The 25,752-nt window shown below is 45.4% G+C and overlaps 1 protein-coding gene across 1 annotated transcript in view; it reads right to left on the reverse strand.

The window, feature by feature from the left end:
- Nucleotides 1-6,888: 6,888 nt before the first annotated feature.
- Nucleotides 6,889-25,752, reverse strand: part of IL15RA (interleukin 15 receptor subunit alpha) — a 52,226-nt gene continuing 33,362 nt past the window's right edge. Inside the window, exons 3-8 of the mRNA XM_081210440.1 lie at nucleotides 23,145-23,189; nucleotides 22,124-22,495; nucleotides 15,970-16,005; nucleotides 14,207-14,261; nucleotides 9,823-10,423; nucleotides 6,889-7,374 (exon numbers count right to left, since the gene is read on the reverse strand). Of these exons, the coding sequence (XP_081066566.1) occupies nucleotides 10,252-10,423; nucleotides 14,207-14,261; nucleotides 15,970-16,005; nucleotides 22,124-22,495; nucleotides 23,145-23,189 (680 nt within the window). The 3' untranslated portion in view covers nucleotides 6,889-7,374; nucleotides 9,823-10,251. The remainder of the gene's footprint in view (nucleotides 7,375-9,822; nucleotides 10,424-14,206; nucleotides 14,262-15,969; nucleotides 16,006-22,123; nucleotides 22,496-23,144; nucleotides 23,190-25,752) is intronic.

Here is a 25,752-nt window from a genome sequence, read left to right on the forward strand (position 1 = left end):
CTCATCTCGCTTTACAGGCCGAGGGAGCCAGCGTACAGCTTCCGGGTCATGTGGCCAGCATGACTAAGCCACTTCTGGCGAACCAGAGCAGCACATGGAAACGCCGTTCACCTTCCCGCTGGAGTGGTACCTATTTATCTACTTGCACTTTGATGTGCTTTCGAACTGCTAGGTTGGCAGGAGCTGGGACCGGCAGCTCAACCTGTCGTGGGGATTCAGACTGCCAACCTTCTGATCGGCAAGTCCTAGGCTCTGTGGTTTAACCCACAGCGCCACCCACGTCCCGGTCTTGATCTACAGGGTGGCAATTTCAGAAGTCCATATAAGGCCTTGCACGCCATTGTTCTAGGTTCCTCCTCCTTTCCTGCGTGTGAGGGGAGCACCCTGTTGCAACAGATCAGTAAAGATCAGGCTTACTAGCTGCTTTGTTTCTCAATATTCTCTGGTTGGCCTCTGTTATTCTCTCCTACCAATAGGGAACCTACGTAAGGACTCTATATGGGCTCTTGGATACCCCATAAGGGAAAAGGGCAATTTTTTTTCACAACACCTTGCCCTATCCTGCAGCTCTGATCACCCCATGCTGGGTGCTGGAATTTGGAGACCAGCAACATCTGGGGTGTGTGTGCAGAATTTCTCCATCTCTGTTCCAAAATTACCATCCTTGTGCATTTTATTTAAACGGCTGCATGTGTGGAACGAGTCTTCTGTCGCCACGAGGTGGCAGCACAGCTGATGGCTGATGTGGAAAAAAGCCAAGAAGCTGAGCAATGTTTCTATCGGCAACAGCAGCAGCGAGAATATTGGTAGCCAGCTATTGGAAAGGAAATAATATTCCAACAAGAAGAAAATGGTTGAGTAAACTATGTGAGTATCTGGAGTTAGCTAAACTGACGGATTTAATAAGGCATGAACCCAGAACTATGGTACAGAAACAATGGGATTGTTTAAATGAATGTTTATACAAACAGGGCTCAAATACGAAAATTTGGTTGTGCTTAGACTAACCTTGTGAAGAATATAAAGAATATAAAGATTTAATGGATTGTGAAAGAACTTAAGGAAAGGAAGTGACTGAAGAACAGATGTAAAGGTGAACTAGAAATTAAGAGACGTGCGGTGAATGCGGTGGAAATCTTTTATAATATTTTAACTAGGATTTTTATATGGTAATGTTTAAAGTATAAATTTGGTATTATTGTTTATGAAAAGTATTTCTTTTTCCTTTTTGGCTTTTTCCTTCTTTTTTCCTTTTTTCTTTTTTTCCTTCTGTAGCCTTCAATTGATAAATATGTAGATAATCGTGTTTATATTGATAGGTATGAATTCTGTTTTGATTTTTCTTTTTTTATTTATCTTCTTGTAATATTTAAGAAAATTAATAATAAAATAAAAAGAAGCTCAGCAATGATCTCCTGAGTCCCATTGTGGTCGCACATTTTATTCTGGCACAATGCCTGCGCTAGTCACTCTGAGTTAGCATCCCTCACAGGGATGTTGAGGATAAAACTGGCTCTCTGGCAGAGTATCTGAACCACAATATTTTCAGCAGGAGTAATTTCCCAGGAAATGTGCAGCCTTCAACAGCAGCTGCAAAATCTATGCAGGAAAGCTGGTTCAGTTTACTTATTTGGGGGTGTGCAAGTTCCTCCTTTTCCTTGCATCATTCCACCTCTTAAATTCTAGACCATGGGTAGGTAAACTAAGGCCCATTTGCCTTCTCAATCCGGCCCCCAGACAGTCCGGGAATCCGTGTGTTTTTACATGAGTAGAATATGTCCTTTTATTTAAAATGCATCTCTGGGTTATTTGTGGGGCATAGGAATTCGTTCATTTTTTCTCTCCCAAAATATAGTCCTGCCCCCCACAAGGTCTGAGGGACAGTAGACCGGCCCCCTGCTGGAAAAGTTTGCTGACTCCTGTTCTAGACTTCCCATCCTCATTCTCATCATGGGTGGCAAGGATTATCACTTGCAAATCCCCTCCGCTCTTCCCAGGCACCTCCTAAATCTGTTGCAGGAGTTGCTCCAACCTGCCAAGGAATGAGGGGAAAAACAGCCTGAAAATAAATATTAATCCAAAGTCAAAGCTGAGCTGAAAGCAGCCAGCTCCCAGCAATAATTTTTGACTTCCTGTGTGAATAACTGCAAGTGCTTTGCTTGTCCTTGATTTCCCTACCAATTCTGCTCGGCTGGGGAGGGCGGGATATAAATAAAATTTATTATTATTTATTAATATTAAAAGAAAGAAAAAAATACGTTTCATGGTGATGGGTAGATTTTTGTCTGGTAAAGAAAAGGAACGTACAAAACCATGAATTTAAATGTCATATTGGCCCCGTTAAACATAATGCCTTGTTTGTCCATGAAACCTAAGTAGCTTTATTTGCCCTGTTCTTTGCAAGTCCCAATAATTACAATGGGATATAGAGGTAAATTGGACACCCCTCGCGCTGATTGCAGCTTCAGAGGGGGTGGTTTTCATAGAATCATCAAATCCATGTGGATCCGCGCTCTGTAACCACGTTTTTGCGCCATTGTGGCCCCATGCAATAGTGGGTGCGTGATTTTTTTGGTGCAGGCTGTAGCCATGGACATGCTATGTGATCTGATGGTGAATTTGGGGTGACCCAATGTAAAAATCCTGAGGATCCATGGGCTTTTACCTCCCCCCTCCCAGGCAGCCTCCTTTATGGCTAGCGTCCCTTATCTCCCTCCCGATCGCTTGCCAATCAGCTGCTTCCTTTCAATACCCCCTTCCCTCTTTCAAAAAAGAAAAAGGAATTCGGCTCCAGGGACCACGCATTCCCTCCATAAGACGCACAGACATTTCTGTTATGTGTGCTGATTTTGGTAGTGGGCTGCATGTGCATGATATCTGCTGGAGGGGCAACACACCCCAACCTATACATAAATTCCTGCAACAGGTCCGTGCGTGTTTCTCGTTGCAACGGAATTGGGGGGTGGGTGGGCAGGAAATAGCAAAAAAAAAAGAGCGTAGCCTCAGCAGCCCCTCTGCCTGAGTGATAATCCCTGGCATCCTGATACCTGAGTGCCAGACAGGTAGCCATTCCAGAAAGAACAAACCCAGATGAAGACAAAAGGGTGTGATGAACTTGGCTGGGAAACAGGGAAATGTAAATATCTATTTTGTTACACTTGATAGGTGTTTGGTGGAGGGCAAGGGGAACCATGGGGAAGGGCCAGGATGCTCAGATTACGGCCACCAGACCTCCCCTTTCATGATGTAACTGTGATGTATGAGTGATGTAGTTTGGGGGGGTGTAACATGGGGATTAGCAGCTAATAAAAGTTTGGGTTCTCTTTTGTTTGGGGCTTCCATCTTGTTCCACCTGGTGGCAGGTGGGAGTCTTGTGGCGGCAGTCTTCAATAAAGACCAAGCCTACTGGCTGCTGTTTTGCTCTGGTATTCCTGGCTGGGGTCCTTGTTTCTTGGCTAAGGGAGCCCTCAGATTTCTCCGTTAACAGACCCACAAACTGAAACTCCTTGCAGCTGTGCCACTTTAAAATGTATCTTGTGTTGTTTATTTTTCCATCTTGCATTTTTATGTTGTGAACCACCCTGATTCCATTTTTCCAATTACCGTAAATTTCGCTCTATAACACGCAGATTTTTTGTCCTAAAAAGTAAGGTGAAATGTTTGTGCGTGTTATTGAGCGAATGTGTGGTCCCTGGAGCTCACTCGCCGGAGCGCAGGGGCAAAATAGGGAAAAATAAGATCGGGCGGGCGGGCGGAGGGAAGAGGGAAGGCAGAAGCTTTCCTGCATTCTGCCTCAGGGTCTTACTGCCCGCCTGCTTCTGTTGCTGCGTTTGCTCAAACTCAACAAAGAGCAGGGAATCCCCTGCCCTCCTGGCAAGCAGAGGGTTAAGGAAAGGATCGCGTCCTTCCTTCTAATCGTCCCTAGTCACACTGCGTGCAGGCTCCAGCCCACTCCTTCCTCCTCTCCGTGCTCTAGGGACTCGCAGGCAGCCGAAAAGCATGCAGGTGGGAGAGAGAGAGAGAGGGCTGGCTTGGGTGGTGGTGGTGGGGGAACGACTTTTGCTTTACAATGGTAGGTTTCTCATTTCTTTTCCAAAAGCAGAGAGCCCTGCCCCCAGGCCCCCTCCAAATTACAGCTTCTCCAAGCAATGTACTGCTGGAGGGAGACAGTATGCTTGTTTGGAAGAGAAACCCTGCTTCCCTGCTCGTAAGTAACAGCAGGCTGGATTGCAGAGTGAGACATGGAAATCTCTGGATTTATATGCTGTATATCAAATATCTTAATCTATACTTTCTACACGCGGCTGGTAAATCAGAATCTTTTTTTGCTTTTTGCTTTCCTTCCCTCCCCATTTAAAATGTGGTGACAAAGCACAGATCCACATGGATCCTCAGGATTTTTGCATTGGGTCACCCCAAATTCACCATCAGATCACATTACATGTCCATGGCTACAGTCTGTACCAAAAAAATCACGCACCCACTGTTGCCTGGGGCTGCAATGGTGCAAAAACGTGGTTACAAAGCATGGATCCACAGGATCTTTGCACTGGGTCACCCCAAATTCACCATCAGATCACATAGCATGTCCATGTCTATAGCCTGCACCAAAAAAATCACGCACCCACTGTTGCCTAGGGTCGCAGTGGTGCAAAAACGTGGTTACAAAGCATGGATCCACATGGATCCTCAGGATTTTTGCATTGGGCTACTCCAAACTCACCGTCAGATCACATGTCTGTGGCCACAGCATGAACCACAAAAATCATACATCCACTGTTTCATTTAGAATATTTTTTTCTTGTTTTCCTCCTCTAAAAACTATGTGCGTGTTATGGTCGGGTGCGTGTTATAGAGCGAAAAATACGGTAGCTTCTCTCCAAAAAGAACAGGTGGCTTCTCTTTCGCTATCTTTGTCTTTCTGGCTGTTTTAAGAGCTGCCAGCAAACAAAAGGGGCATTAATAATAATAATAATAATAATAATAATAATAATAATAATAATTGTATACTGCCCTATTCCTGCAGGTCTCAGGGTAGTTACAACGTAAAATCACGAAATGAAAACACAAAACACATAATTAAAATGAAAACGACAACAACCCAATAACACACACCCCAAACACATTTTAAAAGGGCACTGGACACTGCTTGGTTCAAGTCAACTTTTAAAGTAATATACAGATGGGTCTTGAACTTGTTTTGTAAAGTCGTTTTTGTGCTGGAGAAGAAGCCCCCACATCCCGAAATATCAAATACAATTTGATGAAAGCAAAGTTATTAAAGGGTGGCTTTGGAAGAGAGGTAGGTTTTGGGTACACTTTACAGAAACTGAACACCCCCTCTCCCCTTGTTCAGAAAGGGTCTATGAGAGACACACTTAAATGAGTAATTTAAATGCTAGACAGTCCATTGGTTTTAGAAGTCTTTAATTGGTTGGCAGTTCTTGGGGGGGGGGGGAACCCACAAGATTTTCACAGAGGCATTGAGACCCCACCAACTATTTCTCCCACTCAGAGAAATAGTTTGGCTTCTCCTCCTAATGGCTGGCTCTGTGTATCGATCTACTTCTCTTAACCATGAAACACACTTTAATACAACTCATTCGGCGCTTTTAAATACAGTCACACCTCATGTTATGTTTGCTTCAGGTTGAGCGTTTTCAGGTTGTATCCCGCGGAGACCCGGAAGTACCAGAAAGGGTTACTTCCGGGTTTCGCCGCTCGCACATGCACAGACGCGCAAAATGACGTCACACGCAGAAGCAGTGAATTGCGACACGCGCAGACGCGGGATGCATTCCTTTCAGGATCTGTTCCGAAGGCCCATTCGCAACCAGAGGTACCACTAAACCAACTTGTTTTATTGAGAGTATGAGGTTTCCTGGCTAAGCGTTGGAAGCATGGGGGGGGGCAGTTTTAGAACCGTAACATTGGAAGGGGGACCCCCCCAAAGATCATCTAGTACCACCCCCTGCAAGGCCTCAAGACCCCTTTTCTTGCATGCACCCCCCCCCCGAAGCAAAGGGCTCACTTGGGTATGTGCCCATTGGGTCTTTGGGCTTTTTTTTTTATAAAATATTTATTAATTTTTTTTGAAATATAACAGTAAAGATGAAAAAGAAAAAAGAAAAATACAAAATAAAAACAGTTAAAAACATACATTTTTTCTTTTACTTATTTTCTTTTAGCTTATTTCCCGGACCTCCTCATACCTCCCTTTTTTGTATTCCACTTCAATTTATTGGTTCAGCAAATCCTTACCATTAGATTTTAACCCGTTTATAACCCTTTTTTCATATTCTCTTAAATCATTACAGCTGGAAACCCCTTAGTTGCTATCCAACATCATTCTATCATTCATTAATTTTACAATATTTCTGTAGATAGTCTTTAATAGTCCATCACCTTCATCTGCCATTCTTCCAAAGTGGGTAGATCTTGTCTTCCAATACTTTGCAATAAGTATTCTTGCTGCTGTTGTGGCGTACATAAAGCGAGTTCTGTCCTTCTTTGGCACCAATTGGCCGACAATGCCCAGAAGAAAGGCCTCTGGTTTCTTCAAGAAGGTATATTTAAATACCTTTTTCAATTCATTATATATCATTTCCCAGAAAGCCTTAATCCTTGGGCACGTCCACCAAAGATGAAAGAATGTACCTTCCGTTTCTTTACATTTCCAGCATTTATTATCGGGCAAATGATAAATTTTTGCTAGCTTGACTGGGGTCATGTACCACCTGTATATCATTTTCATAATATTCTCTCTTAAGGCATTGCATAACGTAAACTTCATACCTGTGGTCCATAACTGTTCCCAGTCAGCAAACATAATATTATGTCCAACATCTTGTGCCCATTTAATCATAACAGATTTCACCGTTTCATCGGGTCTCTGGGCTTTCTTGACCCTTACGAAGAACTTGAGAAGAACCCCACGGGACCAGAAGAATGACCTACCTAAATTAGCACCCTATTAAAAACTAGACACCTATCAGGAGCCCATAAACAACAGGATGCGAGCACAACAGTGCTCTCTGCATATCTGAACCCCAAATGCTTTGGTATTCGGAGGCGAGCTGCCCCGATCCTTGAGGTAAGCGTACAACCATCCATGACTAGTAGTCACTGATAGCATCATCCTCTACGGACCCGTCTATTCCCTTTAAAATCTGCCCCCTTAGAATGAATGGGGCATCAATGTCAATTGCAGCCTTAGCCGGAATGACCTAAGACGTCGCAGCCGCCTTGACTTCTTCCATTGTCTCTCCAGCTTCAAATCCGAGCCCAGCCACGTCTTCCCAGGGCTGTTGAATGTTTTCTTCCTGCTGAGGAATCTTCCTTTCTCCCTCGACATCTCTGGCGCGTTCATCCCACCTGAAAGAGGGAACGGAGGTAGTCAAAGCAAGCCGCGAGGAAATCCGCCGCTGCCTTTCCGTTTCCTTTAAATTGATCCGTTAACTGAAAAAAAGGTGCAACGGTAACAAAAACAAAGGAAACGAACAATAAAATCTAAACCATAAAAGCGTCACAGCTGGGAAGGGCAAAAGTACAAAGTGACAACACAGCCCAAAAAGGGACGGTGAAGTATTAACTCATATGAAGATTCCCTCAAACTTTTAGAGTATTCGCCACTGTATCCACAATTGCAGACCAACCTGTTTCTCCAAAGCCTGATTTAGCTTTAACTCTGGACATACTGTAGGGACGCGGGTGGCGCTGTGGGTTAAAGCACAGAGCCTAGGACTTGCCGATCAGAAGGTCGGCGGTTCAAATCCTCGTGACGGGGTGAGCTCCCGTTGCTCAGTCCCTGCTCCTGCCAACCTAGCAGTTCGAAAGCACGTCAAAGTGCAAGTAGATAAATAGGTACCGCTTCAGCGGGAAGGTAAACAGCATTTCCGTGCGCTGCTCTGGTTCGCCAGAAGCGGCTTAGTCATGCTGGCCACATGACCCGGAAGCTGTACGCCGGCTCCCTCAGCCAGTAAAGTGAGATGAGCGCCGCAACCCCAGAGTCGGCCACGACTGGACCTAATGGTCAGGGGTCCCTTTACCTGAACATACTTAGGCTTTACCCTGCACCTCAGTAGGTTCTCCTTGTGTCTAAATCCATTCCTACAAATACTACAGCTCTCCTCTAAGGCGGCCTCACCCTGAGCCTAGACAAATGCCTGTCTACATCTTAAACTTTCCATTTTGCCCGAGCTGAAAAGCTGACAGTGACTGCTGTACAATCTCATGGGTGAACATCTGGAACCTCCAGATTAATTACTTGATAACTGGTGAAAAGTTAGGCAACACCCTGAAGGCAGCTCTCCAAAAGCCCTTTATATATATAAATATTAGAAAAATTACGCAACATGATGGATGGCGGAACATTGAGCAGATGTGCGTTTCCCAAAGGCCTTGGCTGAGGGTATGTGTGGGTCAAAACACACAAAGTCCAGGCCTCCTATTATTTGGGACACTGGCACGATGGCCGCAAGAGCGCCCAGCCACCAGCATAGAAGGCTTTAAAGGAATTACTATTGTCGTTGTTACTGTTATTGTTATTATTAAGATCAAACCTCTCCACTCTGAAGGAAATCAGCCCCGAGTGCTCACTGGAAGGACAGATCCTGAAGCTGAGGCTCCAAGACTTTGGCCACCTCATGAGAAGAGAAGACTCCCTGGAAAAGACCCTGGGGCTGGGAAAGATGGAGGGCACAAGGAGAAGGGGACGACAGAGGACGAGGTGGTTGGACAGTGTTCTCGAAGCTACCAGCATGAGTTTGACCAAACTGTGGGAGGCAGTGGAAGACAGAGGTGCGTGGCGTGCTCTGGTCCATGGGGTCACGAAGAGTCGGACACGACTAAACAACAACATTGTTATTCCACCATGGCGGTGTACAACATTAAGAACAACAACAACAACAATAATAATTATTCATACCCCACTCATTTGGCTGGGTTTCCCCAGCCACTCTGGGTAGCTCCCAACAGAATAAATTATCATCATCATCACCAAGCGATAAAACATCAAACATTAAAAACTTCCCTAAACAGGGCTGCCTTCAGATGTCTTCTAAAAGTCAGATACAGTGGTACCTCTGGTTACAAACTTCGTTCCAGAGGTCCATTCTTAACCTGAAACTGTTCTTAACCTGAGGTACCACTTTAGCTAATGGGGCCTCCCGCTGCCGCCGGGGTTCTCATCCTCAAGCAAAGTTCTTAACCTGAGATACTATTTCTGGGTTTGCGGAGTCTGTAACCTGAAGCGTCTGTAACCAGAGGTACCACTGTAGTTGTTTATTTCCTTGACATCTGATGCCAGGAGGCCGTTCCATGAATGAATACAAAACAGGTGGCAACAACCAGCAATCCGTAGGAAAATATTTTAGTCTCCCAGGATCTGAAAGGTCAAACCCAGACACATGTTAAAAGGTAAAGGGACCCTTGACCATTAGGTCCAGTCGTGACTGATTCTGGGGTTGTGGCACTCATCTCGCTTTATTGGCCGAGGGAGCCGGCGTACAGCTTCCGGGTCATGTGGCCAGCATGACTAAGCCGCTTCTGGCGAACCATAGCAGCGCACGGAAACGCCGTTTACCTTCCCGCCGGAGTGGTACCTATTTATCTACTTGAACTGGGATGATTTCGAACTGCTAGGTTGGCAGGAGCAGGGACCGAGCAATGGGAGCTCACCCCGTTGCGGGGATTCGAACCGCCGACCTTCTGATCGGCAAGCCCCAGGCTCTGTGGTTTAACCCACAGCACCACCCGCGTCCCTCTTTCACTACCTCTAACAGCAGCCAAATAAAACATGAAAAGTGTTATATTTCAGCTCACCTTTCTTTCTCAGAGCCCCCAGTGGGATCCAGGTGAAGCTTCCATCCATCTTCAGTTCCTCCTCCTCAGCCTCCTTTGAATCTTCTGATCATCGGGGGACGTTGTTCTCCAGTTTTTCTGACTTCTTAGTTTTCCTTTTCTCTTTCTCCCCGCCTCTGGCCAGCTCTGGGAGACAGACCGGGACAGGTTGCAGTCCTTGTACGGACACATCCACTTTGTTTGCAAGCCGGGTACAGAAAATGTCAGCACCCAGCCGCAGCAGAATTCCTAGGGATGAATTCCTAGGAAACGATTCGCAACGAGGGAGTGGCTCCATCCCCATTCTGACTACATGCACCAAGGATTTCGAAACTTGCTTCTCCGTGAGTCTGCCAGTCTCCCAAGACTGCTTCCCCCTCTCCAAGTTCTTAGGGCAGCATGGTTTTGGGCTCAGCCGCTGGAGGGAGAACAGTGAGGCAGCGACATCCGAACCCCTTCGTCGGTGGGTCTCAGGTCATCGGGGCGGCCGGCAGCCGGGGGCGCCTGGTCTCCTGGTTCCGACCTCTCGGCAGCCATGGGGATTTGCTCTTCCAGTGGAATATCCGCCTGTCCCTGAACAGGGCTGCAGAATGGGGGGGAAACAAAACAGGAATGAGCACTGATGCAAAACTTGGGGGCTATTGCCCACGCTGGAAGAATGGCAGACGCAACTGATAGACTACATGGAATTGGCAGAAATGACTGGCAGAATTCGAGACCTGGGAGAAGAGACAGTGGAAGAGGACTGGAAAAAGTTTAAGGACTATCTACAAAAACATTATAAACTGTATGAATGTTAAGGATGCAGGATAGAAAACAACATGGCATCAGCAAATTTAGTCGAAAGAAATATGAGAATATGTGATGTTTAAGAAAGAGATGAAATTTGAAGTAACATTATGTTCAAATTAAGTATTTAAGTATTTGATAAAAATATCTAAAGTTGGAGACATAATATCTGAAAATTACAAAATAAGAACTGAAACAAGGTGATAAATTGCTGCTTACAATTTTATAATTGGGAACGCAGGAAAGGGAGATGTGAGGAAGTCCAAAAGGTTATGGAAATATGATTATAGACAGTTGATTTCATTGTATTCTTTTTATTCTATGTTTATCTTTTTGTTTTTCTCTGTTTTTCTTTGTCTGTTGTATTTTGGTGATGGTATTTTGGATGTTTGGTGACTTTATTGTTTAAAACCTTTAATAAATATCTTTAAAAAAAACAAAAAAACCTGGGGGCTATTAGGGAACCAGGCGGAGGGCCTTCTCGGTGGTGGCGCCCGCTCTGTGGAACGCCCTCCCATCAGATGGCAAGGAAAGAAACAACTATCTGACTTTTAGAAGACATCTGAAGGCAGCCGTGTTTAGGGAAGTTTTTAATGTTTGATGTTTTACTGTGTTTTTAATATTCCGTTGGGAGCTGCCCAGAGTGGCTGGGGAAACCCAGCCAGATGGGTGGGGTATAAATAATAAGTAGTAGTAGTAGTAGTACTAGTAGTAGTAGTAGTAGTAGTTGTTGTTGTTGTTGTTGTTGTTATTATTATTAATCAAACCCCCGAGGAAATCCGCCATAGGCCTCAAAGGGGTAGAGACTGCATTTTTAAAAAACCATGTATTTCTAATGCAAAAACCAAAGGCCTATTTATTTATTTTTAACCTCCTGTATTTATTTATTTATTTTTAATCTCCAGAGGCTGGCGGGCTCTTGTCCATGGGGTCACGAAGAGTCGGACACGACTAAACAACAAATCTCCTGTTGGAATCCGCCCAGAGTGGCTGGAGAAACTCAGTCAGATTGGCGGTGTATGAGTAGTAAATTATTATTATTTATTATTTATTTATTATTATTCATTGCATTTACATTCATCTTTTTTTTCTCCTAGGAGTTCAACATGCGACACAAGGTTCGAACCTTCCTCAACCAAACCGCACAACAACTCCGTGAGGCAAGTTAGGCTGAAAGATGGTGCTTGTTGCAGTGTGCTCCGTAGCTAAGTGGAGACTTGAACCCTGGTCTTCCAGGTCCCAATCCGACACTCGATAACCACTGTACTAAAGATAAAGGTAAAGGAACCCCTGACCATTAGGTCCCGTCGTGACCGACTCTGGGGTTGTGGCGCTCATCTCGCTTTACTGGCGGAGGGAGCCGGCGTACAGCTTCCGGGTCATGTGACCAGCACGACTAAACCGCTTCTAGTGAACCAGAGAGGCGCACGGAAATGCCGTTTACCTTCCCGCCAGAGCGGTGCCTATTTATCTACTTGCAACTTGACATGATTTCAAATTGCTAGGTTGGCAGGAGCAGGGACCGAGCAACGGGAGCTCACCCCGTCACGGGGATTTGAACCGCCAACCTTCTGATCAGCAAGCCCTAGGCTCTGTGGTTTAACCCACTGCGCCGCCCGCGTCCCTAACCACTGTACTCCTGAGCTTCTAATTCACTCCCTTTCCTCCATGCATATTTCCACACTCTACTTCTCCCACTATCTATTACAGATAAGAAATCACTCGTCTTAGATGCCAATACAAGCTACAAGAAAGGAGAGTTCGACTCAACATCAGGAAGAGTTTTCTGACAGAAGAGCTGTGTGACATTAGAATAGATTCCCTCGGGAGGTTGTGGACTCTGCTCCCTTGGGGGTTTTTAAACAGAGGTTGGATGGCAATAATAATAACAATAATAATAATAATAATAATAATAATAATAATAATAATAATAATAATAATAATAATTTATTATTTCTAACCGCCCATCTGGCTGGGTTTCCCCAGCCACTCTGGGCGGCTTCCACTGAATATTAAAAACAATACAGCATCAGACATTAAAAACTTCCCTAAACAGGGCTGCCTTCAGTTGTCTTTTAAAAGTAAAATAGTTGTTTATTGCCTTGACATCTGCTGGGAGGGCGTTCCACAGGGCAGGCGCCACCACTGAGAAGGCCCTCTGCCTGGTTCCCTGTAGCTTGGCTTCCCACGGTGAGGGAACAGCCAGAAGGCCCTCAGCGCTGGATCTCAGTGTCCGGACTGAACGATGGAGGTGGAGACGCTCCTTCAGGTATACAGGACCGAGGCCGTTTAGGGCTTTAACGGTCAGCACCAACACTTTGAATTGTGCTTGGAAACGTACTGGGAGCCAATGTGGGTCTTTCAGGACCGGTGTTATGTGGTCTCAGCGGCAGCTCCCAGTCACCAGTCTAGCTGCCGCATTCTGGATTAATTGCAGTTTCCGAGTCACCTTCAAAGGTGGCCCCACGTAGAGCGCATTGCAGTAGTCTAAGTGGGAGATAATCTGCCATGGAAGTTTTAGCTGAGATTCCTGCATTGCAGGGGGTAATAGTAGATGACCCACGGGGTCCCTTCCAACTCTACGATTTTAGGATTCTATCCGTTGTGCTCAGCACTGTTGTTAGAAAAGCGGAATGCAACTATCAAGTCAAAATCAAAACAGATTTCCCTGGAGGGAGCGAAGGAGGAGTTTAAGAGGCGCTACTCAGTGAGAGCTGGACCATAAAGAAGGCTGATCGCTGAAGAATTGATGCTTTTGAATTCTGGTGCTGGAGGAGACTCTTGAGAGTCCCATGGACTGCAAGAAGATCCAACCTCTCCATTCTGAAGGAAATCAGCCCTGAGTGCTCACTGGAAGGACAGATCCTGAAGTTGAGGCTCCAAGACTTTGGCCACCTCATGAGAAGAGAAGAATCCCTGGAAAAGACCCTGATGTTGGGAAAGATGGAGGGCACAAGGAGAAGGGGACGACAGAGGATGAGATGGTTGGGCAGTGTTCTCGAAGAGACCAGCATGAGTCTGACCAAACTGCGGGAGGCAGTGGAAGACAGGAGGGCCTGGCATGCTCTGGTCCAGGGGGTCACGAAGAGGCGGACATGACTAAATGACTAAACAAAAACAACAACACTCAGAAGGTTGCATGCAGAAGGTTTAGGTCCCAGCATCTCCACTTAGGAGCTGTTGCCTAAAGCCCTGGAGAGCTGCTGCCAGCCAGTGTGGGCAATACTAAATGGGCCAATGGTGTGACTCTGCAGAAGGCTGCTTCCTAAGCTCCTACGAATTGCTTTGCACTTCATTGGGCAGCTTGCAATTCCTGCATCGGACTGCCCATGGGTTCCAGATGCAGGGATTGCTCAGTTGGTGGAGCATGTGTCTCTTAATATCAGGGTCCCGAGTTTGAGTTCTACATTGGGCAAAAGATTCCTGCATTGCAGGGGGTTAGATTGGATGACCCCTGTGGTCCTTTCCAACTCCACAATTCCATTGTTCCATGACATGCCCATGTCTGAACTTGACCTTGCCAAAAGTTGCCCCCCGCATGCAACCCCTAGGGGGAGGAGCCAAACAACAAACTTACCGCCATCTTCTACGGTACCAGAATGCAAGACATCCTGTAAGGAGCACCACTAAAACTAAAGAAGAAAGACAAAGTTAATAGTTAACAATATGATAACCTAATGGCCTTGGCCTTCGTCCCAGCTTGCTTGTCTCTGAGCCGGCCTTAGGTAAAGGTAAAGGTAAAGGGACCCCTGACCATTAGGCCCAGTCGTGGCTGACTCTGGGGTTGCGGCGCTCATCTCGCTTTACTGGCCGAGGGAGACGGCGTACAGCTTCCGCGTCATGTGGCCAGCATGACTAAGCCGTTTCTGGCAAACCAGAGCAGCGCACGGAAACACCATTTACCTTCCCGCCAGAGCGGTACCTATTTATCTACTTGCACTTTGACGTGCTTTTGAACTGCTAGGTTGGCAGGAGCAGGGACCGAGCAATGGGAGCTCACCCTGTCGCAGGGATTCAAACCGCCGACCTTCTGATCGGCAAGCCCTAGGCTCAGTGGCCTTGGCCTTCTTCCCAGCTTGCTTGTCTCTGAGCTGGCCCTAGTTATCGGCTAATGCAATGCCATGGAACGATGATGTCCCAATTGTCAGGAGATGATCAAATATCAGCCATGGAATGCTCACAATTAAGGCAGCTTTTAGGGAGGAAGTGAAAGGTCACTCTCAGAAGGTCGGCAGTTCTAATCCCCACAATGGGGTGAACTCCCATTGCTCGGTCCCTGCTCCTGCCAACCTAGCAGTTCGAAAGCATGTCAAGGTGCAAGTAGATAAATAGGTACCGCTCCGGCGGGAAGGTAAACAGCATTTCCGTGCTCTGCTCTGGTTCGCCAGAAGCGGCTTAGTCACGCTGGCCACATGACCCGGAAGCTGTACGCTGGCTCCCTCAGTCAGTAAAGCGAGATGAGCGCCGCAACCCCAGAGTCGTCTGCGACTGGACCTAATGGTCAGGGGTCCCTTTACCTTTACCTTGGTTTACGAACTTAATCCGTTCTGGAAGTCCGTTTTTAAACCAAAGCATTCTTAAACCAAGGCGTGTTTTCCCATAGCAGCGGGGTACTCAATTTACAAATGGAACACACTCAACATGTTCTGCTTCCAAGGCAAAGTTCACAAACCAAAACACCTACTTCTGGGTTTGCAGTGTTCTTAATCCAAGTTGTTCATAAACTAAGCTGTTCTTAAACCAAGGTACCACTGTAATAATAATAATAATCAGTGATTTTTTTTATAAACAAAATGTTTAGGGGTACCCTCATTTTGACTCAAGAACACCACCATTTTATAGGCCACCATCAGGGGAAGGAACAGAATAGACGATTCCCTGTCCTAGTGAAGAAACTAATTTTTTTTAGTTTCTTCTCCCGGTAGATTCACAAAATGTTTAGGGGTATGCGTACCCCCAGAACAAAGCACTAATAATAATAATAATAATAATAATAATAATAATAATAATAATTTCTTTTATTTATACACTGCCCATCTGGGTGGGACAGAATTGTATTTATTGATCTATTCATTTAATCTGCATACCGCCCTATACCCGTAGGTCTCAGGGTGGTTCACTACATAAAACTAAAATATATATACAAAAAACACAAAATACATAATAAAAATAAGAAAAGAGACCACCCTATAGCCCTTGGAGCAAGGGGTGTGTGTGTCTGCGCCTCCTCTATTAGTTTGAACTAGGAAGACAAAACTAGAATTCTAATTTAAGAATTTAAATCCATCTTGTATGGTCAGATGACTGCTAACAATCCATAAACGCCAAACTATTCCTCACCTAGGCAAGATACTCCGATCCTCAAGGGGAGAGAACCTGCAAAAAGGAAGAATAAAGAACATTACATGCAAAAATGGCTGGCTCTTTCCTTGCAGTCCCACTTAAATGTATTTTGTAATTCTGAGCAAGTGCAAAGATTTGTGACAGAACACAGAAGTACGTATCCTGGTGTAACAGTTTGATATATTTTTTTAAGTTTCTAGTCTTTAAGGTTGGGAAACAGGTCTGAGTTTATGTGGTGTTATGTACTGACTTGAATAGGATCCAAAATGCAGCAGTCTGATTGATCCTAGAACAATAGGATTCAGAATGCAGCAGTCTGATTGGTCCACAGGAGCCACCCAATCCAGCTCCAGGTGGAAGTGAATCCGCAACCTGATTGGCCTACAGGAGAATCCTGGAATTAGCCAATCACGTGAGGCCCATTGTGTAAATAATGTATATAAGGCAGACATTCTGGGGGAACTTCCATTCCTCCTCACCACTATGAGCTGAATAAAGAGCATGAAATCCACTCTCGACTCCGAGTATATTTCAGGTGGGATATAAAATCCTCAAAACCACAGTGAGTCCACAGTGTGATGCAGCAGCAAAAAAAGTGAATGCTATTCTAGGTTGCATCAACAGTGTCCAGATCAAGGGAAGTCATATTCCCACTCTATTCTGCCTTGGTAAGATCCCACCTGGAATACGGTGTCCAATTCTGGGCACCACAATTTAAGAAGGATGTTGACAAGCTGGAAGGTGTGCAGAGGAGGGCGACCAAGATGATCAAGGGTCTGGAAACTAAGCCTGATGAGGAACGTTTGAAGGATCTGGATATGTTTAGCCTGGATAAGAGGAGATAGGAGAGTCATCTTCAAATATTTTAAGGGCTGTCCCATGGAAGAAGAAGAGTTTGGATTTGATATCCCGCTTTATCACTACCCGAAGGAGTCTCAAAGTGGCTAATATTCTCCTTTCCCTTCCTCCCCCACAACAAACACTCTGTGAGGTGAGTGGGGCTGAGAGACTGAAAGAAGTGTGACTGGCCCAAGGTCACCCAGCAGCTGCATGTGGAGGAGCGGGGAAGCGAACCCAGTTCACCAGATTACGAGTCTGCCGCTCTTAACCACTACACCACACTGGCTCTCACACTGGAAGATGGAGCAAGTTTATGTTCCGCTGCTCCAGAGGGTGAACCCAAACAAATGGATTCAAATTATAAGGAAGGAAATTCCGACTCAACATCAGGAAGAACTTCCTAGTAGTAAGAGCTGTCCAGCAGTAATAATAATAATAATAATTTATTATTTATACCCCGCCCATCTGGCTGGGTTTCCCCAGCCACTCTGGGTGGCTTCCAAAATAATATTAAAATACTGTGATACATCAAACATTAAAAGCTTCCCTAAACAGGGCTGCCTTCAGATGTCTTCTAAAAGTCTGGTAGTTGTTCTCTTTGACATCTGGTGGGAGGGCATTCCACAGGGAGGGCGCCACTACCGAGAAGGCCCTCTGCCTGGTTCCCTGTAACTTGGCTTCTCGCAGTGAGGGAACTGCCAGAAGGCCCTCGGAGCTGGACCTCAGTGTCCGGGCAGAACGATGGGGGTGGAGACGCTCCTTCAGGTATACTGGGCCTTTGAGGCCGTTTAGGGCTTTAAAGGTTAGCACCAACACTTTGAATTGTGCTTGGAAACGTACTGGGAGCAGGGGAATGGATTCCCTCAGGAGGTTATGGACTCTCCTTCCTTGGGGGTTTTAAAGCAGAAGTTTGGATGGCTATCTGTCATGGATACTTGAGCTGAGATTCCTGCCTCACATGGGGTTCGACTACTGTATTTTTGCTCTATAAGACGCACCAGACCATAAGATGCACCTAGTTTTTGGAAGAGGAAAACAAGAAACAAAATATTCTGAATCCCAGAAGCCCTGAAGTCCCGCTGCCCTGAAGAGGCTTTGCGTTGCTTTCGTTGAAGCCAGAGCAGCAAGAGGCATCGCTGCGCAGCCTGCATTCGCTCCATAAGACGCACACACATTTCCCCTTACTTTTTAGGAGGGAAAAAGTGTGTCGTATAGAGCGAAAAATACGGTAGATGACTCTTGGAATTCCTTCCAGTTCTGTAATTCTATAATAATAATAATAATAATAATAATAATAATAATAATAATAATTTATACCCCGCCCATCTGGCTGGGCTTCCCCAGACACTCTGGGCGGCTTTCAACAGAATATTAAAATACAATAGTCTATTAAATTTTAAAAGCTTCCCTAAACAGGGCTGCCTTCAGATGCCTTCTAAAAGTCTGGTAGTTGTTGTTCTCTTTGACATCTGGTGGGAGGGTGTGCCACAGGGCAGGTGCCACCACCAAGAAGGCCCTCTGCCTGGTTCCTGTAACTTGGCTTCTTGCAGGGAGGGAACCGCCAGAAGGCCCTTGGCGCTGGACCTCAGTGTCCGGGCAGAACAATGGGGGTGGAGACGCTCTTTCAGATATGCCCATGTTCCATATGCAAATGCTTTTGTGTGGGGTTGGGGTTGTTTTACCAGGCAATCCCACCTGCATTCAACTCCCACCTGCTGTATGCAGCAGTTCAGCCCAGACCCAGGCTAACACCCCAAATTCCCCTCTCAAAGAAATCCGCCTTACTGGGAATTAAATCCCACTGGAATGAACAGTGCTGACATCTGAGGGAACCCTTTTACAATCAAGCTGCAGGTGTTGCAGACTTCTGTTGGGTTTCCTCGCCCGCCCCCTGGGCCTGAAGATGGAACGGGTTCAAAAGGGAGGGGCAAAAATGCTAAACTAGTTTGAAATAATTGTGTGCTCCCTTCCCGCCCCACAAAACTGCTTTGCTTACAGGAATCTTAGCAGGGTTGCATGGCAACTGCTGGAGACAGCTGTGCCATAGCTGTTAACTGTCCCTTATTTGGCGGGAAACTCCCTTATCCCAGAGCCGTTTCCCGCTGCTGTCCCGGATTGATGATGTCGCTTAAATTTCCCGGGTTCCAGAGGAAGCAGCTCCTCTCCCTCCCTCCCTGCTGGCCGGCCAGGGAGGAGGGAGGCTCCAACTGTGTTGCTTGGCTGCGTTGCTCACCCAATAAGGTGTCGGAGAACGACTGGGGGGTGGAGCTTGCATGCCTTGTGCCGATCAAATCGGCTGCGTTGCCTGGGGACTCGCCTTTGCTCAGCGCTTCCCAGCGGAGAGGTGACAGTGGTTTTCCTTGCTGCATTCCCTTTGCCGGGTTGCTGCGCTGTGGGAACCACCGCTTGAGGCTTCATTTGGCTGCTGGCTAGGCTTTCTGCCTTTGGCTCAGAGGGGCTCAGAAGTTGAACATACCTGTGCCTGGAAAATCCCTTATTTTGGCTGCTGATCCCTTATTTTCCAGGCTGCTGGTCCCTTATTTTCAAATCTGTAAGTTGACAGCTATGAGCTGTGCATCTCTGTGGGGCTGATGTCGCCATTTTTTATATGTAAGTGCATGAAAGAGCGTATGAATCAGGCCAGAAGCTCATCGAACGCAGCAACCTGTTCTCAAAGTGACCAGCAGATGCCGGAAAGGGAAGCTTGCAATCAGACCTTGAATCATGACATGCTATTGAGAAGCAGACAGAATGCAAATATCCTACATGCTCTCTGGAAAGAACATAGGAAGCAGAGGCCTTATACTCAGACAATCGGTCCTTGTAGTTCATGATTGTCGGCACTGAGGGGTAGCAACCCTTCGCGGTTCCAAGGATGGTTCTCTCCCAGGCCCCACCTAACAAACTACCCAAATGACCGAAATAATAATAATAATAATAATAATAATAATAATAATAATAATAATAATAATAATATATTATTTATACCCTGCCCATCTGGCTGGGTTTCCCCACCCACTCTGGGCGGCTCCCAACAGAACACTAAAATACAATAGTCCATTAAACATTAAAAGCTTCCCAGAACAGGGCTGCCTTCAGATGTCTTCTAAAAGTTTGGTAGTTATTTTTCTCTTTAACATCTGGTGGGAGGGCGTTCCACAGGGCAGGCGCCACTACCGAGAAGGCCCTCTGCCTGGTTCCCTGTAACTTGGCTTCTCGTAGTGAGGGAACCGCTATTCTTTTATAATAATAATAATTTTTTTTTTAATACCCCGCCCATCTGGCTGAGTTTCCCCAGCCACTCTGGGCGGCTCCCAATCGAGTGTTAAAAACAATACAGCATTAAACATTAAAAACTTCCCTAAACAGGGCTGCCTTCAGATGTCTTTTAAAGATAGGATAGCTGCTTATTTCCTTCACATCTGAAGGGTGTTCCACAGGGCGGGTGCCACTACCGAGAAGGCCCTCTGCCTGGTTCTCTGTAGCCTCACTTCTTGCAGCGAGGGAACCGCCAGAAGGCCCTCGGAGCTGGACCTCAGTGTCTGGGCAGAACGATGGGGGTGGAGACGCTCCTTCAGGTATACAGGACTGAGGCCATTTAGGGCTTTCAAGGTCAGCACCAACACCTTGAATTGTGCTCAGAAACGTACTGGGAATTTTGAAATTCAGGGGTGGCTACAAAAACCTGGATGCAAAGGAGCTACTGTTCAGGTCCCGCAACAAAATGTTGCAACACGCCATCAGTCCCCAACAGAAGTGCTCTTGTTCAGGGTTCCAGCCAGCCAGTCACGTCTTGAGGATATAGCAAGCGGTGAGGGTCTCAAGCAAGTCATCTCACCCCCTTTCCCTGTTTTTCTTTTCCAACTGACACTGTGACTCTTGGGTTCCAATCCCGTCGCCTTGCAGGAAGTGAGTCCATCCCACACACCTCCAAAGCATGTGATTTCACCCAAAGAATCCTGGGAATTGTAGTCTGATAAGGATGCTGGGGATTGCAGAAATGGCGGTATGGCATAGATCTGCCTTGGGGTCTCCCTTCAGAGAAATTGGATTCAGTTCTCATTTAAAGGCAAATTGGCCAAATCCACACTTTCCAAAGCAATATGTGAACTGAAAGACAGCTGCCCATCAAAATTTGCACTTTCCTGAATTTTGCAATGCAGTTCTGCATTTTACCAACATGAACGCATTATGGGGAAAAGTGCGTAAAATTAATATATTATTGAGAAGTGAATTAGCAGAGGAAACTGCTTACAAGGATATGCTTACTAGGAGAAATTCACACCCAAAACACTGGTGAATTTTCATGAGGATTTTTTTTGAAAAATTGCGAATTGCTGTAGAAATGTGGAAAACTGAATTTAAGATTGGAAAAATGAGAAGCTGTGTAAATGGAAAAATCCTGCCATCCTTAGCAGCGAGTTCAGCATTAAAGGGAGCTGGTGGATAGGGGAGCAAGATCTCCGAACTCTATGGATGCTTCCAGACCACCCACTACTGAGAATTCACCCTGATTTCAGCGAGGTTAGATGAGATTGCATCACTGCAAGCTCAATCGCTTTCTTATCCCAGGGCAGGGAGAGTCCAAATTGGGGGGGGGTGCATTTGTTGCGCAAGGCCTCCTAATCGACCAGAATTATGTCACCCGAATTTGCCAACTAGCAATACAGTGGTACCTTGGTTCTCAAACGCCGAAAACTCAGAAGTAACTGTTTTGGTTTTTGAACATTTTTCGGAAGCTGAATGTCTGATGCGGCTGTTTCGGGGTACCTGCACCAATCAGAAGCTGCACCTTGGTTTCTGAACATTTCGGAAGTCAAACGGACTTGCGGAGCGGATTAAGTTTGGCGCTTTTGTTTTTGTTGTTTATTTTGCGTTTTTGAGGCTTTCTCGGTTCATTTGTTTTTGTGACTGTGTCGAACCCCGTTCAGCTACCGATTGATTGATTGATTGATTGATTGATTGACTGATTGATTGTGTGACTGCGAAAATGTTAAATTGCTGTTTCAGGGATTGTTTTTAAAAGTCTAGAACGGATGAATCCATTTTGCATTACTTTCTATGGGAAAGCGTGCCTTGGTTTTGGAACGCTTTGGTTTTGGACCGGGTTAAGTTTGAGAACCAAGGTACCACTGTAGTCTGGAAGTACCCGAAGAGTCCAGGAGACGGAATGCAGACATAGATATGGGATAAACGCAAGAATATTAGCATATTAACTTGGGAAGAACATGAAACGAAGGAGGACGTGGAAGGATGGTTAATGTGGAGGCTAAAGCAATGAGGTGAACTACTTCAGCTTCCGGTGACAAACCTGTTTGTCTCTCGATGGAAGGCACCGGGACGCTTGGCTTTGGGGTGACCCCTGAGACTCTCCCGGGCGTCACAGCTGTCGTTCTGTTTCCTGCTGAGAGGCGCTTGCTAGTCGTGGGCTGCGAGGCTTTCGCAGTGGCGCTTTCGCATTTCGCCGAGCTTTCGCTGACCGTGCCAGGAGTATGTCTGCCAACCTCTGGGGCGCTGGTGGTTGCCGTTGTCCTGCCAGGCCTAGTTGGTTTAGCAGTCCTGAGCAGTGTGGCGATCGAGGCTGATGGCGAGGGGGTCTCGCTGCCATATGGGGCTGCGGCGGAGGCCACCGAAGTGTTAACACCAGCAGCCTGCGGAGTCGCTGGGGTGGAAGTTTCTGCCTCTACAACATGGGGTAAGTAAAGTTTCATATGTATGTTTCTGGGACAGGCCATGAAGCTGTGTTAACACGAGCGCGTCTCCACAATTCCTCTCGCCCCACTGCTTCCCCCTGGGGAGAACCACTTTTTAGCGCTTACTCGGAGCAAACGGCTGGTCTGTGGGTCGCCGTTTGTTCCTAAATACCTACTTTCCCATTTCTGCTACTTGTGAATTAAGTCAGCATTTTTATTTTCTTAATTTTATTTTCGTCGGGAGAGGGCACTTGCCTAATTTGTGTCCCAGGCCTGAAATCTGTTAGAAGAAGAAGAAGAAGAAGAAGAAGAAGAAGAAGAAGAAGAAGAAGAAGAGGAGTTTGGATTTGCTATCCCGCTTTATCACTACCCTAGGGAGTCTCAAAGCGTCTAACATTCTCCTTTCCCTTCCTCCCCCACAACAAACACTCTGTGAGGTGAGTGAGGCTGAGAGACTTCAGAGAAGTGTGACTGGCCCAAGGTCACCCAGCAGCTGCATGTGGAGGAGCGGAGAAGTGAACTCGGTTCCCCAGATTACGAGACTAGCGTTCTTAACCACTATACCACACTGGTGTTACTCCAAAAACACGTTTGTCACCCAGTGGTGATGAGCAGAGACAACAAAGCAATTGGTCCTACCTCTTCTGGGAGCTTCTGTTGTGGTGGCAGGCAGGGAAGGGTCTCCTTGTTGAGAAAGAGAAGAGGAATTGAGAAGAGGAGAAGCCAAAATTAGCTTGTCATCAGGATTGCATTTACAGCAGTGCAGAACCTATTCTCCTTGAAGTTTCAGTGAGAAATTCCACCAGCTCAACTATAAACCCAAATAATGACCCATGAGATCAGATCCCGTTTTCATCTGTATGAACGTCCTGAATTTCTGCTTTATAACCATTGTCAGGAGTTTAGCCTACACTCAAGTAGGACCCTGGCAGAGACACATGCCCGACTGGCATTTTCTCTCCCTCCTGGTTGATCGTTCGGGAGCTTCAAAAGCTTTCTTCAGGCCGAACATCACAACGACCGATGCCAACAGACACCGGCACACTTAGGGATCCGCAGAGTTTGCGCAGCTTGCGTGACAGACCTCAGCAACTCAGCATTTTGGCTAATCTACTTTATTTACATATAAACACACATGGAGCACTGCAACATGGCTCCATCTCTCTCTAGCATCAGACAGCAAAGAGAAAAGGAACAAAGGACAATAGTCCCATTTCACGCAACACAGTAACACAAACATCCTGTCTCCGTCACTTCCTACTCTGTGGAGTCAAAACGTACACCGTCATGTGATAGACAAAAATCCCATGACTGCAGTCATGGAGCTGGAATTCTAACAGTTTTACATGATTTTATATTGCTGTTTTGCTAGTCTTATTTTATTTAACCGTGCAACGTATATATCACTTGATTGTAAAATAAAAAACAAAAATACCCAAACAACTTCTAAGGTGTCTTCACATTGGCATACAAATTCCTATGTGGGAATTCCAATTTAGGCCTCTCTCTTTTTGGCTTAGCAAAAGGTGTTGCGTAAGCAGGGACTTGATGGAGGGATATAAAACCATGCATGGGAAGTGTGAGTGCCCGATTCTTGATGAGATATCATGTGGTGTGATCTCCATGCAAAGAAATCAGGATGTGAAAAGGCATCATTTTTTGGCCTGCTCTATATCTGCCACACGCAGCGCCGCTTCTATCCCGCTGCAGTTCGGGTTCCGCAAAAAAAGTTGGTGTTTCCTGTGGTCACGTTTAATAATATTATTAACTATCGTTACGTTTATTTCCAAGGGGAGGGAAGCAATAATGTATTGTTTTGCAGGCTGAAAAATCAACAGCAGCGAGTTTGGGTTAGGGGAGGGGCAGGAAATGAGGTCAGCAAATGTTGATCACTTCCTTGATTTTTGTTCCTGCTTGCAGATGGACACACGGACCAGGGTGGATAAAAATCAATGATTATTTTTTTTTTAAATGATACTTTTTATTTAAATCAGATTTTTTTTATTTAAATTGGATTTTTTTAAAAAAAAAAAATCAGATTTTTAAAATAAAATGCTTTTGGAGGAAAAATATTTCTAAAGTTAGTTTTCTATTCAAGTTACATTATAGTCCAAAGGCTATTCATCAAGAAATAAGGATTTGAGTTTTTCATGTGTGCTAAAACTCCGTCTAAGTTTTGTTCTTTGTTTTTTAAACCATTTAACTACATCAGTTAACAAACATGGATACATATGCTATAATGTTATTGCTTTAGTTAAATAATTTTTTTAAAAATTGTTATTAAGGAAATGATTATTTTTCTCCTTCCAATACAGTACAGCAGAAATGTTGCCCAAATATAAACAACAATTTCATAATTACCTGTCTTTGTATTTCTAACCAACTCAGAATTTTTTCTAAAGATAGTTTTCTATTTAGGTTACATTATAGTCTAAAGGCTATTCAACAGGAAATAAGGATTTGTTTTAAGTTTTTATTGTGTGCCAAAACTCAGTTTAAGGGTTTTTTTAAAAAAAAGTTTAACCAAACGTGCATACATATGCTATAATGTTATTGTTTTAGTTAAATAAATTGTTATTAAGGAAATGGCTATTTTTTCTCCTTCCAATAAATTACAGCAGAAAAGTTGTCCAAATAGAAACAGTTAACTTATTAAACTTCACCATAATTTCGTAATTATGTGTCTATGTATTTCTGATAGCATAACCAACTCAGTAATTTTTGATAGAACTGTAAAAAACTGCTCTGAAAATTTATCCTTCCAAAAAGGAAACCTTCATCTGGTTGTAAACGTTAAGATTATACCAGCAAGAACGAGCCTTTCTGTAAAGATAAATAAATAAATAAAATTTAAATCAAGTCTTGCTGACTAGTGATTTAAATCAAGTCTTACTGACTAGTGATTTAAATCGTGATTTAAATCGATTTGATTTAAATCAAATCCACCAAGACGCGGACTGCTGCCATTTCCAGAGTTGCTACCCATTCTGACAGAATTCTGGGACACCTCTACCTGGACGTGGCTGCGGTCAGCCATGACTTTGAGAGACCGACGGAGGGGGGGGGGCTTTGTGGATCTTAATACAGGAACAGGTTCACAGGTGAGAAGGTGAGCCAAGGTGAGCCCTAAGCTCACCATGGAGGCACAAGTCAGTTCTGTGTCCAGGGCAGCTGTTTATCAGCTCCATCTGGTATGCAGTCAGAGACCCTCCCTGCCCGCAGACTGTCTCGCCAGAGTGGTGCATGC

Source organism: Podarcis bocagei (assembly GCF_964188305.1).
Source record: "Podarcis bocagei genome assembly, chromosome: 10".
Lineage (NCBI taxonomy): Eukaryota > Metazoa > Chordata > Lepidosauria > Squamata > Lacertidae > Podarcis > Podarcis bocagei.